Source organism: Eptesicus fuscus, chromosome 13 (genome assembly GCF_027574615.1).
Source record: "Eptesicus fuscus isolate TK198812 chromosome 13, DD_ASM_mEF_20220401, whole genome shotgun sequence".
NCBI lineage: Eukaryota > Metazoa > Chordata > Mammalia > Chiroptera > Vespertilionidae > Eptesicus > Eptesicus fuscus.
Genome location: NC_072485.1, coordinates 46,461,838 through 46,476,941, shown reverse-complemented (window position 1 = coordinate 46,476,941; position 15,104 = coordinate 46,461,838). Strand labels below are relative to the sequence as shown.

The following is a 15,104-nucleotide window of genomic DNA, read 5'->3' as shown; positions in this document are numbered from 1 at the left end:
CCCATTGTAAAAGATCAGTGTTTTCATGGGTGAGTAGTAATTACTGGGTAATGCTTTAAAACCTTTCCTGAAGGAGCGCAAACCTGTTTTTTTCTAAAGTCAGGAGTACATTAAAAGGATTACCATGTAGATTTGATTTTTAGATAACACTAAAATGGATCCCAAATGGACTTCAGCAAAGGGATGCTATCTCCTTAATGGAAAGTGCATGGCCCGAGGCTCAGCTCCCAGAGCCAGGCAGGGGAGGGAGGGGGGAGAGGTGTCTGCAGGGCCGGCTGGCAGGCTGGGTGGGGGCTGGGGAGGCAGGGTGCCCAGGGAGAGCCTGGACCCTCTAGGGAGCAGGGACCCATAGTTGCCCCCTCAGAGCCTCCTTACCTTTCCAGGAGTGTTTTCAAGTCTTTCGGACTAACCCAGCGAGAGAAAGCACAGTGTGGGTGCTCCATAAAGAAGGGAGGGACCAGTCAGACTTCTCCCAGGACCTCAGCCTTTCCAGGCAGAGAAAGTTCAAGGTCCCCAGATGTTCTGAGACCTCCGCCACCAGGCTGGCCCTGGTGTTCTGTCTCAGTGGACTTCTGGCAGAAACCACACGGCTTCTTAAGACTTCAGGGCCCAGGAAGCAGAGTTCAGCACCCTAGAGCAGGGTGCCCAAGCCTTACCAAGAACCTGCCGTGTGCCAGGCCCAGCCTGGGCACAGGTAGGAGGTGGGGGACCTGGGGAAAGCTTGTTTCTCCTGGCCTCCCTGGGTCCGCTAGGTACCAGCCTGCACCGGTGAAGGAATTGCTGGCTAGTGCTCTAGTTCATAGCCCTGCGGCTCGGTGGCCAGGCATTCTGTCCAGGATCCAAGCCAGAGGAAGATGGAGAGGGCAGATGCTCCTAGTGCTGAGATCCCCCATCATGTTGGGGTGTAACTTAGCCAGGTGCATCCCCTGAGATGGATGGATAGACCAGGCCTCACCCACTCCTACCCCTCACCAGTGAGAGCACAGCTGAAGAGCTCTGGCTGCTGGGGAGGGGGTCAGGTAAGCAAGGGGAAATCAGCCTTCGCGTCTATCCTGGAGGCCTGGCCTGAGATTTTCCAAATCGGTGGCTATGCTGGCTGGGCGCTCCCTCTACAAGCCCTGGAGAAAAATCATCCCACCCAGAGACCCCCCGAACCTTCCCACATCTTAACCCCTCCCCCACGTGGCCACACCTGGTTCCTTCCGTAGGCCAGGTCTTGAAAGAAGCCCTTCAGGCCCGCCTTAGTTCTCAGGGGTGCCTGGTCCCCAGCTGGCCTCCAGGGCTCCTCAGAGCTGTGACCGGGCTGAACCCTCTCAGAAGAGACACAGGCAGGCCGGGGACAGAGTCGTCCTGAGCCCCATCACTCTCTCAGACGAATTAACCTTTAGAGCTGCACTAAGGCAATCAGGCAGCAAACTTCCCAGCAACAGACAGCCCTGCCCTGCGGGGACTGGAGGAGGGCGGGAGGAGAGAGCCCACGGCAGCCTGTGACACCCCCTCCCTGCCCTCACCTGGCCTGCGGCCCCTCAGCCCAAGGGCCACCCCCTCTCAGGAAGGAGTCTGAGGAGGCAGTGAGGCTGAGAAAGCACAGGAGGAGGGAAGGGTCCCCCGCACCAGCTTAATTGGTGCCCTGCACTAGCCCCTTGGGCTGCCTGAGCCTCAGTGTCCTCTTCTATAGAAGGAGACCGTTGGCTCAGAAGCACTCCGAAGGCCCATCTGACCTCCTACCTGTGGGTTTGAGACTGAGGCCCCTTGGAGGCTGTGGTTCTCCTCTGAAGCCTGAGGAAGTGTCACACCAAGGAAGCAGCTCAGACAATGGACTGGGGGTAGTGGGCGTGTGTGTGTGGGGGCGGGGGGAGAGGGGGGTGCCAGGTGTTAGGATTTGAACCCAGAGCCCTGGAGAGTGCAGGGCGAGAATGGGGCCAAGAGCAGAGGGCAGAGTGCAGGAGCTGGTTGGAGAGCCAGGGAGGCAGGAAAGGGGGGGCTGTTCTCTCCAGAGTCAACCCCTCCATCCACCTGAGCCTGGTCAGGGAGGGAACACCCCATTCCCCACCACCTTCATGAGTGCTCACAGGCACCTCCACTCCCCCCCCCCCCCCCCGTTGGGAGCTCTGAGACTCCCTGCTCTCCCCACCAAGCCTGGTCTGCACCACACTCAAGCCTCAGGGCTCCACGTGGATGCCCAAGCTCCCGGATGACACCTGACATGTGTCCCCATCTCCTCCTCAGCGGTTCCTCCCTGTGCTCACTCCTTGTGCCCGTGTGCATGGGGTGTGAGGGATGCACACACCTGCCTGCTGTGCATCACCTTCCTCTGGTGAATGCCAGGCTTAGTTCCCAGCCCCTTGTACTCGGCATTTTCTTGTACTTTGAGAAGCTCCGTGGGCCCTGGGAGGGGGCCAGTGGTTCCAAGATTCTTATCCTGGTGGGAAGAGCAGGGATCCGGAGGCTGGGAGCCTCCCCTCCCTCGGGCCAGGGCAGGGAGGAAGTCTGACTAACTGCGAGCATTGCCGAGGAGAGCCTTCTGCACACACCTGCGTGAGCTCCAGGGTCCTGCTCCCTCCCGGGACGGTCACAGGGCATCTTACATTGTTGATGCCTCCGTGGTTCTGCATGAATAAGCCCAAGAGGCTGTAGCCCGGCTTTGGGGGTTAAAACGGGTAGACGCACAAGCCGTGTGAGGAAGTCTTGAGATGGCAGGAAGAACTGGGAGCTCTAGTGGACCCCATGCTCTTCATGAGGCTTCATCCTTGGGGTTACAGGAAGAGCCAATGGGATGGTGGCTGCATGAGGCGGGGGGCGGGGGGCGGCTTCGACCTCCTGTAGATCAGGCTGCAGAGGGGGCAGCGGTTGCATGGGGCGGAACCACTCAGGGGCCAGGCCTTGGGCCATGTGTGTGCCCTGCGGCGAGCAGACATGGGCTCCCCAGTGCTGCCTGGAGCTTCTGGACAGACCTTCACAGGGGAGGGGAACAGACTGTGCCACGCGGCCCAAAGGACAGGACCCGAGGCCAGGGAGGAGGTTGCTGGGGAGAAAGCGAGGGCTCCTGGGAACCCCATCCTGGAGGGGCACCGCAGAGAGAAGCAGCGGGCTCCCATTCCCAGAGGGCACAGAGCCGCGGGGCCCACCCGTGTCCATCTGTCTCTTGTCCGTCCGTCCGCAGGCGTGCCGATGCTGTCCGTCCAGCCCAAAGGGAAGCAGAAGGGCTGCGCTGGCTGCAACCGCAAGATCAAGGACCGCTACCTGTTGAAGGCCCTGGACAAGTACTGGCACGAGGACTGCCTCAAGTGCGCCTGCTGCGACTGCCGCCTGGGAGAGGTGGGCTCCACCCTCTACACCAAGGCCAACCTCATCCTGTGCCGCCGAGACTACCTGAGGTGGGCCGCCTCCCACCGCTTGGCCCTTCTGCTCAGAGAGCCCCTGGCTGTGGGCCCAGTTCCCAGAGTGCACAGCCTGAGTGTGTGCTCATCCCGGGCTGTCCCGCCCCTGCCCTGCTCCCTCACATGCCCGTGGAGCCCCCGTGGCAGGGCCACGCCTTTAACGCCTGGGGCTCAGGGGCCAGCACAGGTTCCAGGCAGGCAGCTGTAACCACGGGCACCTGAACTGAGCTTCCCATGGGCACCAACCTGTCCCTGCCCTGCCTTTGTCAGGTGCTTCTGACCCCCCTACACCCCGTCCCTGGATCTGGGAGGGGATGCCTCAAGGGGCTCCCAGGAGCAGGTGGGAAAGCTCTGACAGCCCTGGGCCCTCCTTCCCACCTCTCCCCAGGGCCCAGCTCTCCCCACCTTTCTAAAAGGGCCCTGGGATTAGACGCCCGGCTGCCCGTGGAGCCTAGCAGACAGCTAGGCCCTGGGAGAAGGACTGCTGCTGAAAGACCTGGGTTTGAACTAGCTCCGAGCCTCAGTCTACCCCTCTGTGGTGAAAAGAATAACTTCCCGCTTTGCATTCATCAGAGCTCTAACCCCCCCTCCCCGACAGCCTGGATCCTGTTCCCCAGGACTGGCTCCCCCAATTAACCCTCCCTTAGGCCATCTATGACATCAGCAGGGCTGGAAGGAGGCCATGGAGAAAGGGCCTTGGCTGAGACCCAGCATCTGCATTTGGCTCTCTCACAGGTTCTGGGTGGTGGCTGGGCCTTGTGGGGAAGAAAGGCCCATCTCATTAATTAATAGGTCAGGGCAAGGGATTCTTGGGGCGCCCTCTGCTCAGGTGTGGACGAGGTATGGGGTGGGCTTATCAGCGGAGGCTCCCCTGCTTCCCCAGAGAGCCTAAGATTTACCTGCTTGTACCTTCCCTTTTACTTCTGCCTTTTGCAGGAGTCTGTTTGTTTTTTAAGTGATGCAATAAACCGGGACCCGGGACTCAGTGTTCCTGGCAGGGCTGGAAGAGAGAGGCTGAGGCCGGGAGGAGAGGTTAAGGAAGGGATGCTCCTGGGACTCACCCCCCCCCCCCCTCCACCAATGACCTGGAAACGGTGTCCAACTCTGGAGGTTTAGGACATCACCTGGTTGAGAGGCGATGACAGACCATCCGATGAGTCCGCAGGACCTGGAGGGGATGGACCACAGGGCAGGCTGGGCTTGTCAGAGAGCTGAAGCACCCACAAGCGTTCTGGGCCCTGCCAGCTCCTGGAGCCTGAAGGTGTTTTCCCGGGCGCTGGCAGAGGCCAAGGAATGACTTTGGGGCCAGGTAGGCCAGTGGGCCAGGATGGGGGTGGGGCTTCCTTGAGCTTTTCAGCCCCGGAAAAATGGCTCTCTAGAGCCTGCCCCCTCTGCAGCCTGCTTATTGGACGGGTAGCAAGAATGGCCCCTCTTGGCAGGCAGATGCGGTGGCCCAGCCTTTGTCTGCCTTAATCTGAGCCACCACGCAGCTCGGACTGATGAATAATGGAGCCAAGCTCGTCTGCAGACGCCTGAGCTTGAGCTGGACAAATCAGGGATTAGAGGGGCCTCCCGCCTGCCTCTCAGCCCCTTGCCTCACTCGGGTCTTTCTGTGCCAGTGTGCAGGACAGAAGCTGAGAGAAGCCTGGCTGGCTCAGGCCCTGGAAACATCCAGCTAAGGATTAGCCTGCATGGGGTAGTCGAACTCCCTGTCCCTGGAGCTTTGCAGGCAGCAGCTACGAGAAGGGGTGTCTGCCTCAAAGTGGCATCGTGCCACAGGTCCTTAGAGCTTCCTTTTGACGTCAGTCCTGTTGTAGAAACATCTCCGAACAGGATCATCTAGCCCGTCATCCCCTTTTAAAGAGGGATGAACTGAGGTCCAGGGAAAGGAAAAGGGACTTAGGCAAGTCGCATAGTTGAGTTGGTAGCTGAAAAAGACCTCGTAGGGTTGCTGTCAAGGTTAAATGAGTTGATCTTTGTAAAGCCCTTAGCCAGGGGTCCTCAACCTTCCTCATGCCGCGACCCTTTAATACAGTTCCTCATGTTGTGGTGACCCCCAACCATAAAATTATTTTCGTTGCTACTTCATAACTGTAATTTTGCTGTTAATGAATCGTAATGTAAATATCTGTGTTTTCCGATGGTCTTAGGCGACCCTGCTAGCGGTTCTCAAGCTGCTGTAGAGCCTAAGACCATCGGAAAACACAGATATTTACATTACGATTCATTAACAGTAGCAAAATTACAGTTATGAAGTAGCAACGAAAGTAATTTTATGGTTGGGGGTCACCACAACATGAGGAACTGTATTAAAGTGTGGCGGCATTAGAAAGGTTGAGAACCACTGCCTTAGACCAATGCCTGGTACATAGTAAACACTATATAGGTGTTCACTACATGAGTTGCAACTGAGCATTTGCAAAAGTTTTCACAACAAGTCTGTGAAGGTTGTATTTCAGTCCCTATCTTACAGTTGAAATAAATGAGGCTCAGAGAGACTGGGTGTCCTGCCTGAGGGACACACAGCCTGTGCTTGGCCAACTACTTCTAATTCCTGGCTTGTGTGAATCTAAAGTCCTGTTCGGGGTCCAGCCCAGTATTCTGGTGATACCAGGGGCTTGAGGGACCCCAGTGGGAACCTGGGAGGAGGCCTTGCCCGCCCAGCCCAGGGATGAGCCCCTATACCTCCATCCCTCAGTTGATGTGCCAATTTCTCAGAAACCTGATCTGTTAGTAAAAGTTAGGGAGACAGGTGGGGCCGTGGGTGGAGGCAACCCGCCTGCCACCCTCTCCCGAGCTCCCTGGCTGGCTCCTGAGCATCTGCACCCTTCCCTCTGCAGGCTGTTCGGCACCACGGGAAACTGCGCTGCCTGCAGCAAGCTGATCCCAGCCTTCGAGATGGTGATGCGGGCCCGGGACAATGTGTATCACCTCGACTGCTTCGCCTGCCAGCTCTGCAACCAGAGGTGAGTGCTAGACGGGTAGAAAACCCAACACACTCGCTAGACCCCAGGTGACTCCTGCCGGAACGGACCAGAAGCTGTGGAGGCCTGCATGCAGATGTGGGTCCCGTGTGTGCATGTGGCTGCATGTGCATGCTGTCCTGAGTATGCGTGTACATATGTGTGCTTTATATATGCCTAAGCCCTGTAGTCACATGTGTGTGTTCCCACACTGTGTGTGCATGCGTGTGGGCATATTTCATTTTACCCCTTTCTCCTTTCCATCTCTACCTCTGTCCTCTCTGGGTCTTTTCCTGTTTCTTTGTTCTTTCTGTGTGAATGTAGTGGATGGGAGCATGTGTGGGCTTACTGTGTATGCACAGTGTGTCATGTGCATGTGTGGTTTTAAATATCCATGTCCGCGTGGGCATATGCATGTGTTTCTAGGTGTCCATATACAAATGGGGGCATGTGTGTACTCTGTGCGTGATGAGTAGGCATGTGCAGAGAAAAGACCCGTTTTAAATGTGCATGTACAAGGGTTCTGTACACATGCCCTGTGCCTTTAGTGTGTGCCATGTGCATGTATGTTCTAGTGAGAAGGGGCTGCCAGGCCTGGAGGGCGAAATCCCTTCAGGGAACAGTCCCCCTCCTTGTGGACCCCTCTTCTGTGATTCTGGTTCCAGCCCAGCCTCCTTTCTGGGCCTTTGGCCCCAGCCCTGTGGGGGACCTCACGGACCTATGGGGCGAGAGCCCTCCTGGATGGGGGGCTCTGAAGGAGGCCCTTTTCTCGGGAGCCCCAGGACAGGAAGGAGCGTATACGGTATTCCCAGAGGACTAGGTTCTGAGGGACCTGTAGGGAACACTGGCCTGGCTGGGGCTCTGCCGGACCGCTGCTAGGAGGGCTCGGTGACATTGCAGCGCCACCTGGTGGTTAGACTGGGATCTGCTGGGACCCTGGGGTCCCACTCACGGCTCAGCCACCTTGGGGACATCTTTGAGGGAAGGGCTGAATCCTCCAGTGCTTAAGGAAGACTGTATGAAGAGAGGGAACAGCAGAGCCTTCCTTGGTAGGGGGAGATGGTGGAACAGGGTCACCTCCTCCTGGAAAGATGCTCCAGGAAACCCACAGGTTCTGTTTAGAGAAAGTGCCTTTCACTGACCATCCTCTCAAATTGGGGAGGGGACAGAGGGGCGGGAAAATCAACCATTTTACCCCTTTTCCTTTCCATCTCGACCTCTGTCTTCTCTGGGTCTTTTCCTGTTTCTTTGTTCTCTCTCTTTCTCCCTCTCTGGGACAGGGGTAGCTTATTCCTATCCCTTCCCCCTCACCCAGCCCTCCATGGGGGATCTGACTGGAAGGCCTGTGGCCCAGGCTTGTCTGCCTGTCTCACACCCCAGGGCCTGGCAGAGGGCTGGGCTAACCCAGGGACTTTTGGGTGTGCCCTCTGGAAAGTTCAAGAAGCAAGCCCCCCAGGACCTCCTGTCCCATGGTCCACCTCCAGCCAAGCTGGGTTCTATGGGGCTAGAGCCCTCCTGAGTTCTGTCTGGGGGCCCCCACCACCCTCTGGGACCCCTCCATGACCTCTCTCTCCTGCTTGGATTTTTTCCAGATTTTGTGTGGGCGACAAATTCTTCCTGAAGAACAACATGATCTTGTGTCAGATGGACTATGAGGAGGGGCAGCTCAATGGCACCTTTGACTCACAGGTTCAGTAATGCCCAGCGCCTGGCCTCCGGCCCATCTGCCCGTCTGCCCGCCTGCCCACTGCCCGGCTGGCCAACCGCTCTCCCACCGGTTAGAACTCCTCCATCCTCCACGGGAAGGACGGCCCTCCCTCCGCCGTTGCCCGTCTGTGTGTGACCCCTCCTGGGGCCAGGCTGGGCCTGTACAGTCTGTCTTCTGTATATAAATGGGAACATTTATTTTATGAGAAATGTAATGCGATTTTATTACTGGCGTGGATTAAACTTATGAATGTTTCCGGGGAGGTTACTCTGCATTGATCACATGACTGACACAGACCTGGGCCCCCTCCCTGCTGCTTGAGAGTTGGGAAGGGGGGGGGCTTCCCCTGGGCTCTTGGGGGTGGAGGGACATGGAGCAGGGCATTGGGTTCTCCAGGTGGGTTTTAGTAGGAAGAAGCTGGAGGGAGGAGGCAACCCCAAGCACCCCAGAGGTGGGAACTGGGGTGCCCCCTTCCCCTGGCAGAGTACCCTGATTCTGAGCAGACCCCCAAGATGAAGAGGGGTAAGATGAAACCCTTTCTTCCCTGGGTTCCTCTGTTATATCGATCCACTGAGACCTCCCCTCTCTCTGCCCAGAGAGCAGCCTAGCGCTGACCTCCTCCATGGTAGGACCCCAATCCGGAGCCCCCTACCATGGGAGTACCACCCTGAAGCCCCTCTTTGCTTTCAGAGTGATGGGCAGCGTTTGCTGTCTCCTCCCTGCAGCTGGGCCTGACTTGGGGCCCAGCCCCCCGCTTTTCTGGGTGACTGAGAACAATCCTGCTCCCCTGTAATGCAGCCCACGCAGCTGGAGGCTCTCGTTCACTCAGTCGGCAAACCTTAATCCACTGTCTCAGCCCCGCGCCTTAAGCACCAGACCCGAGGATGAATCATGAATCGGACACAGTCCATGCCCTTGAAGAGGAGAGAGAAAGCCGGGAAAACAAACAGAGCGCGTCGCGGTGAGGATGAACACCGCAGGGGGACCTGGGACAGGCCAGTTCCCTCCAGTGCACACAGGACCACTGGTGACGACTCCGGAGAGTCAGGGATGGATCAGCCAGCGGACACCCAGTCCGGTACATGTGCTGGCAGGCAGGAGAGAGGGACACACAAAAGGTGGGGGTGTAGACGGAGATAGGCCGGGACAAACTGGCAAGCTGGCAGGCACTGAACTCAGGCCAGACGATAGCCTGGCAGGCAGACACCCAGGGTGTTTTCTGTCCACCTGCTGAGCCAGGCTCACCCAGGGCAACAGGCATGCTGTCTTGTCTTGGCTGCAGCCACAGCACCCAGCACAGAGCCTAGAACTGAAAAGGTATCCCAGAACAGTATTTAAGGCGGGGGGCGGGGAGGCTTCTGGGGTCCAACCTGACAGGGAAGGCTATATGGACAGGCTCCCCCCACCATCAGGCCACTTGCTATCCTTTCCAAGAGATTGTTTTTATCCTGGTCACAGAACAGAGCCCAGGGCTGACGGAGCCAGCCCGCTGCTTCAACTGCCTGACCCCGGGCAGGGAACCGGCGGCTGGGGTGGGCGGGCCTGGGCCTCCTGTCACCCTGACTTCAGGCTGCTCTCCAGGCTCTGATGGGCTAGACCAGTGGTCAGCAAACTCATTAGTCAACAGAGCCAAATATCAACAGTACAACGATTGAAATTTCTTTTGAGAGCCAAATTTTTTAAACTTAAACTTCTTCTAACGCCACTTCTTCAAAACAGACTCACCCAGGCCGTGGTATTTTGTGGAAGAGCCACACTCAAGGGGCCAAAGAGCCGCATGTGGCTCGAGAGCCGCGGTTTGCCGACCACGGGGCTAGGTCTCTAAGTTGTAGTTTTGTGGCCTGTGGCCTACTCCACGGGAAGAGATTGCTAGGGCCAAAGATCTTGGGGTAGGAGTTTTCAACTTTGGGGGCTCCCCCCTCCTGTGAAGGAACTGCATCCATGTGTGAGAGGCAGAGAGCCAGGCAGCCTGGCTGCTGTGGCTATTAGGTGCCGTGAGGCTGGTGAAACTGGGGAGCGATCTGGAGGAGATGGTGGATGAGTCTGAGGGCTGGAGTCCTAAATAGGGGCTTTTTCTTGCTCGACATGAAAAGGCAAGTTCTCTTCCTGGATCGTAGTAGAGCCCCCAACGCCAGACCCTCCCCGGGCCCTTACGTCTCAGGTGGCCGGGCCCACCCCAAGGTTCCCAACTACTAACTTCAGAGTTTGCTGCAGATAAAGTTGTAACACAAGTTAATTACATGGTTATCGAGAGATAACGGAGCCACTCGAATGCAGTTTCTGGGCAATTACAATCGTTTCCAACAGAGTTACCATATTGCAGCCATGAAATAACATGTCATTTTGTAGTAATTATGTAATTAACTTGTCTCACCACTCTAGGTTGCACAACAATTAATTCACTCACAATGAGAGAGACTCCAAGTCAGGCAGCCAGGCTTTGAAAGCCCCCAAGAGCAGAGCTGGCCTTTGAAAAGGACCCCAGCCCCACTCTCCACCCCAGACCTCGCCACGGGGCTTCCCCGCTCAGCCTGGCCGGGACAGGCCAGGTCCGGCACCATGGGCCCACGCATTGCCGTTTCACCGTCCTCATCCAGGAAACGGAAGGTCTGTTTGCCAGGGCAGTCGGGAGGCTGAGGTCTACACTGTGAAGCGCTGGGCTCACCATCCTGAGGCCCTAAGTAGAAGAGCCTTCATCCAGGAAGTCTCATAGCAGCCCAGAGCTGTCCCCACACAGGCCTGCCTGTGCAGGTATGGAACCAGTAGGGGGCAGGGGAGGGAGCAGAGAGGAGGCCAAGCTCTCTCTGTAGCAGGGCAAAGGAGGTAGGGTTGGAATGGTTGCTAGAGGCCAGGGAGTGTGCTCCTGGAGAGGATCTGCAACCCCCAGAGGGCACCCAGGGAAAGCCTGCCCCTCCCCCAGCCCCCTAAGACACTGCATAGGAGAAACTTGGTTAAGTATAGGGCATGAATGGTCCTGGCTGGGGCTGCAGCCCATCACAGAGGGCTGGGGTACAGGGGAGCAAGGGAGCACTGAACATGAACCATTAGCGTCTGCAACAGCTCAACCCTCAGCCCAGGCGTGAGGGAGGTGGGGATGTGGACGGGCCTGTACTGTAGCTGTGCACAAGTCCCCGTTCCCCCAACCAGCCCATGGGCCCCTCTCTCCCCTCCTGCCTTCCATGGCGGCCTGGTGTCAGAGGTACCCTAACAAGGGGCCTGAGACCCATGGAATATGGCCCCGGCTTGTGCCCCCACTCCTGGGACTGAGGCTGGACCCCGTAGTCTGTGTTTGGAAAGAAGTTTGATTCTGATCTTGACATCGCTGCAGGGCCCATCATGGAATCTCACATGGGTCCTCTCTTCTGGGTCTGGTCCCAGAATCCATGCCCTGCATCTGGAGACATGCAGAGGCCATGGCAGAATCCACGTAACATTCTAGCCTGGGAAATCTCATCTCTGCGTGGAGACAATTGCCCCCTCTCTTAAAGCCGTCGGAGGTAGTTGTGGCCCGACTCACTGAATCTGGTGCTGGGTGACGCAGCACCACCCACCTGGGGATGCTGCCACCAGCTGAGGGGCGGTTCAGGAAGGATGCGCTACAGCTGTGACTGGGCATCACCTTTGGTGAAAATTCCTGAGAGATTGCTGGCGGTCTGTAAGTGGACATTTATATTACCTCTAAAACTATAATTGCCTAAAAATGAATGAATAAAGATAGGCTGACATGAAGATGAGTTAGTCCAGAAAAAAAGAAAAACACCACACTAGGTCAAGCTTTATTCATCATGAGAAAATAACCAGATAAACCAAACACACACACACACACACACACACACACACACACACACACTCACACACTCTCACATACACACTCACATGTGCAGCTAAAACCCAGAAAGGAGTTCATCAGAACCTCATGAGCAAACCTCATCTCTGCGCTGGGCCCTGGGGCAGACTTCCATCCTGCCTTACCCCAGCAAGACTGGGAGCCTCCTGCCCCGCCCCAGGCGTGAGGCTGAGGGTGCCCCAGCTCTCTCAGACTCTTGGTACCTTCAGGTTAGACCTCCGATTGGTACCGCCTTTGTCACCCAGTAACAGCCTCCCACCATGAGTCTGCCCCATGTGTCACCACTCTGCCCCCGCCGCCATGTTGACCCCCCACAGGCTCCAGTGGTCTCCAGCACTCACCACTCCCCTCAAAGCTCCAGCGTGTGTATTGTAAGCATCACACCAAACTTTTTTCCACCCTGTGGTTTCTCCCTCTCACCACCTGCACCCTCTTCGTGGAGCAGGGCACATCCTTGCTGGGCTCCTTGGACCTGGGTCAGACCTCGTTACCCTTCCTAGGGGCTCAGGGCTGTAGCTGGTCAGGGGAACGCCATTGCTGCTCAGAGCCTCCAACTGGGGTGCGGCAGAGGCAAGACAAACAGCCGGGTCCCCAGACTATCCCACTGGCCTTTTCAGGGAAAGTGTGAGCCCTCAGGGGCTCAGGAGCCCTTTGGGGTGGGGCCTGCACCCCCGGATCCCCTGCCTTCTCCAGGGGCACAACCAGATTCCAGGGAGGAGCTGGTGCAGGCCGTTCCGGGAGCTGATTTATGGACCCTGCCTCCTGGGTCTGCTCTGTGAGCAGAGCGGGAGCCCTGCGGGCTGCCTACATTCTGGGGGGCGCAGTTTTGTCTTCCAGAGTCTGAAGGTGTTAAGGGACCGAGGCAGTTCCTGGGCCAAATCCCTTGTTCGAATGGGTCTCCCTGCAGCCCCTGAACAATATAGGGATTCTCCCCACTAGGGGTCTGGGGGCTCCTCAGAATGACCCAGTCTCCCCTTCTCCTTCCTTCCTCCCCACCTGCCAGATCAGAGTCAGAGAAGCACATTTACCTGAGATAAAGAGAGAGAGAGATGAGAGCAAGTGGAGAGAGGGAAGGGAGGAACGGAGAAGGAGGAAATGGGGGAGAAGGGGCGAGGAGAGGGAGAGAGGGAGACAGATGGAAAGAGGTGAGACAGGGCAGGAGAGGAGAGAGAGAGAGAGAATGGACAAAGGGTCTGGGAAGAACCTTTTACCCGCAGGGAAGGTGCGGGGCGAGGGCAGCCGTGGCAGCAAAGGGCAGTGTGGCGTGGTGGTGGCATGTGGCCCAGGGGCCAGATTACGTGGGCCCAGGTCACAGCTCCTCCGCTTGGCAGCCGCACCCATGAGTGTCGTCATCTGTTCAAGGGGAGGCGGTCAGTGCCTGCTTCTCAGGGCTCCCTGCGCCTCGAGGAGTCATCGCATGGACAGCACTGATCACAGGTGCCTGGCTTATGGTGAACACGGGACACTCACTCCGCACACCCACACTAGGTCGCTGGGCCTGAGGCCTGGGCCCCTCCCACAGGGCTTCCGCAGCAGCCTCACCCCTCAGCTGCCCCTGGGCATTGGTGTGTGCTCTCTCTAAAGGGCCCGGCACGCTGGCACCAGCGGGGGACAAACCAAGTGGGCTTTCATAAATAAAAACACGTCTAACCTGCTTAAGCCTCTCCGGAACTCCTAGAGAGCTGCTACTTTTATCATCCCCCTGGCTATGGGGGCTATTACGATCATCAACCCATTTTGCAGTTGAAGAAACTGAGGCTCAAAGAGCTGTTCTAGTAATAGAACCTGACTCCAGACTCCATGCTGGTAATTTCCATGTGAAACTGACACCTAGAGGCACCCTGACAAAGCCATGCTTCTCTCTACAGCCCACCCCGCAAGGAGGGATTGGTCCCTGGGTAAGGAGGGCCCTTGGGCACTTCTCTCCCTCATTGCATACCCTAACTGAGCCTGTCACTGAGTGCTGGGTGGCCTGTGCTGGGTACTGGGTGCTGGGTGCTGGGTGGGATGAGCTATTACAGACGATGGAGTCAGAGGCAGTGCAGGGTGGAGACAGTGGCCCGACCCCAGGCAGCTCATCCCATCCTTGGGCTGGAGGTGTCCTAGCGGGACAGGCCCCCGTGCAGCATCTTCATTCAGTCAGGAGGCCAGCCTGCCAGGTAGTCGGCCAAGATGAATCAGGTGCCTGCCACATGCCAGGCTGCTGGGTGCTGAGGAATGGAGGCACCAGGGGAGACGGCAGACAGGGGCCTTCTGTCTGCAGTGGGGAGACAGGCAATAAACTCATCAACAGGTCAATAGCGAGCTACAGATAGGCTGAGTGCTGGGAAGTGGCTGGAGGGAGGCCTGCTTGAGACAGAGTGGGAAGGAATGACCTTTGCTCGCCCATCCTTAGAAACCGTCTTATCCAAGGTGCTCACTTTGGGGAAACTGAGGCCCAAAGAGGAAGTGGTGGCCAGGGTACACTGGAGCCAGCCTGGTTGGAAGCTTGAGGTCCCGGCCCTCAGCCTGGCCCAGGGTTCTGTCTCCTGCCCCTGAGTCCCGTTCGGCACACAGTGCATGGAGGAGAGGAAGCGCTGCTCAGCCTGGACTCCTGCTTATTCCTTAAAAATACCACCAAGTTGGGCTTGGCTCCCTGGCTGCCATCACAGCCTCCCTGCCCCATGATGCCACTAACTTGGAGCACGTTGGCTGGACCCATGGCTTCTAGGGACCCTAGCCTGATGGTGCGGATCCCTTGGAATTACCGCTCTCCACAGAGGACACATCAAGGAAGTAGGTTTCCGTGCAAACTCCGCATGACCAGTTTTCCAGGGAAAAGGAGGGTCTTCTGTAAAGCAGGACGTGGCCATGTCCAGGGGGACACGGGCAATGGGGCTGGCATGACAAGCCTTCCTTTTCCTTTTCTCCAGACCTCGCCACCTGCAGCCCCGCTGGTCTGTTCTGAGGGGGGAGGAGCTCTGGGCTGAGACTCGGCGTCCGGGTTCCTAAAGGACATTCCTGGCTCTTGAGGTCCCCAGGGGGTCCAAGGCAGGTGGAAGTGTGGGGACTCCTGCAGGCTGCCAACAACATGCCCCGTAGGTGCCCCCTGTAGGAAGGGTTATTTTGTCTGGCTCCAGCGCCCGTCCCCTCACCTCCACTCGTTGTGGGCTTTCATGCAGGGCTATGAACTTCCTAGGCTGGGGAGGCCACCATCCACCCCTAGG

At 57.5% G+C, this 15,104-nt stretch overlaps 1 protein-coding gene across 1 annotated transcript in view; it reads left to right on the top strand.

Moving 5' to 3' along the window:
- The window catches only part of LMO1 (LIM domain only 1), a 31,624-nt gene extending 23,392 nt beyond the window's left edge, over positions 1–8,232 (top strand). The window contains exons 2-4 of the mRNA XM_008151064.3: positions 3,164–3,377; positions 6,221–6,346; positions 7,936–8,232. Coding sequence (XP_008149286.2) covers positions 3,164–3,377; positions 6,221–6,346; positions 7,936–8,041 — 446 coding nt within the window. The 3' untranslated portion in view covers positions 8,042–8,232. The remainder of the gene's footprint in view (positions 1–3,163; positions 3,378–6,220; positions 6,347–7,935) is intronic.
- The last annotated feature ends 6,872 nt before the right edge of the window (positions 8,233–15,104 follow it).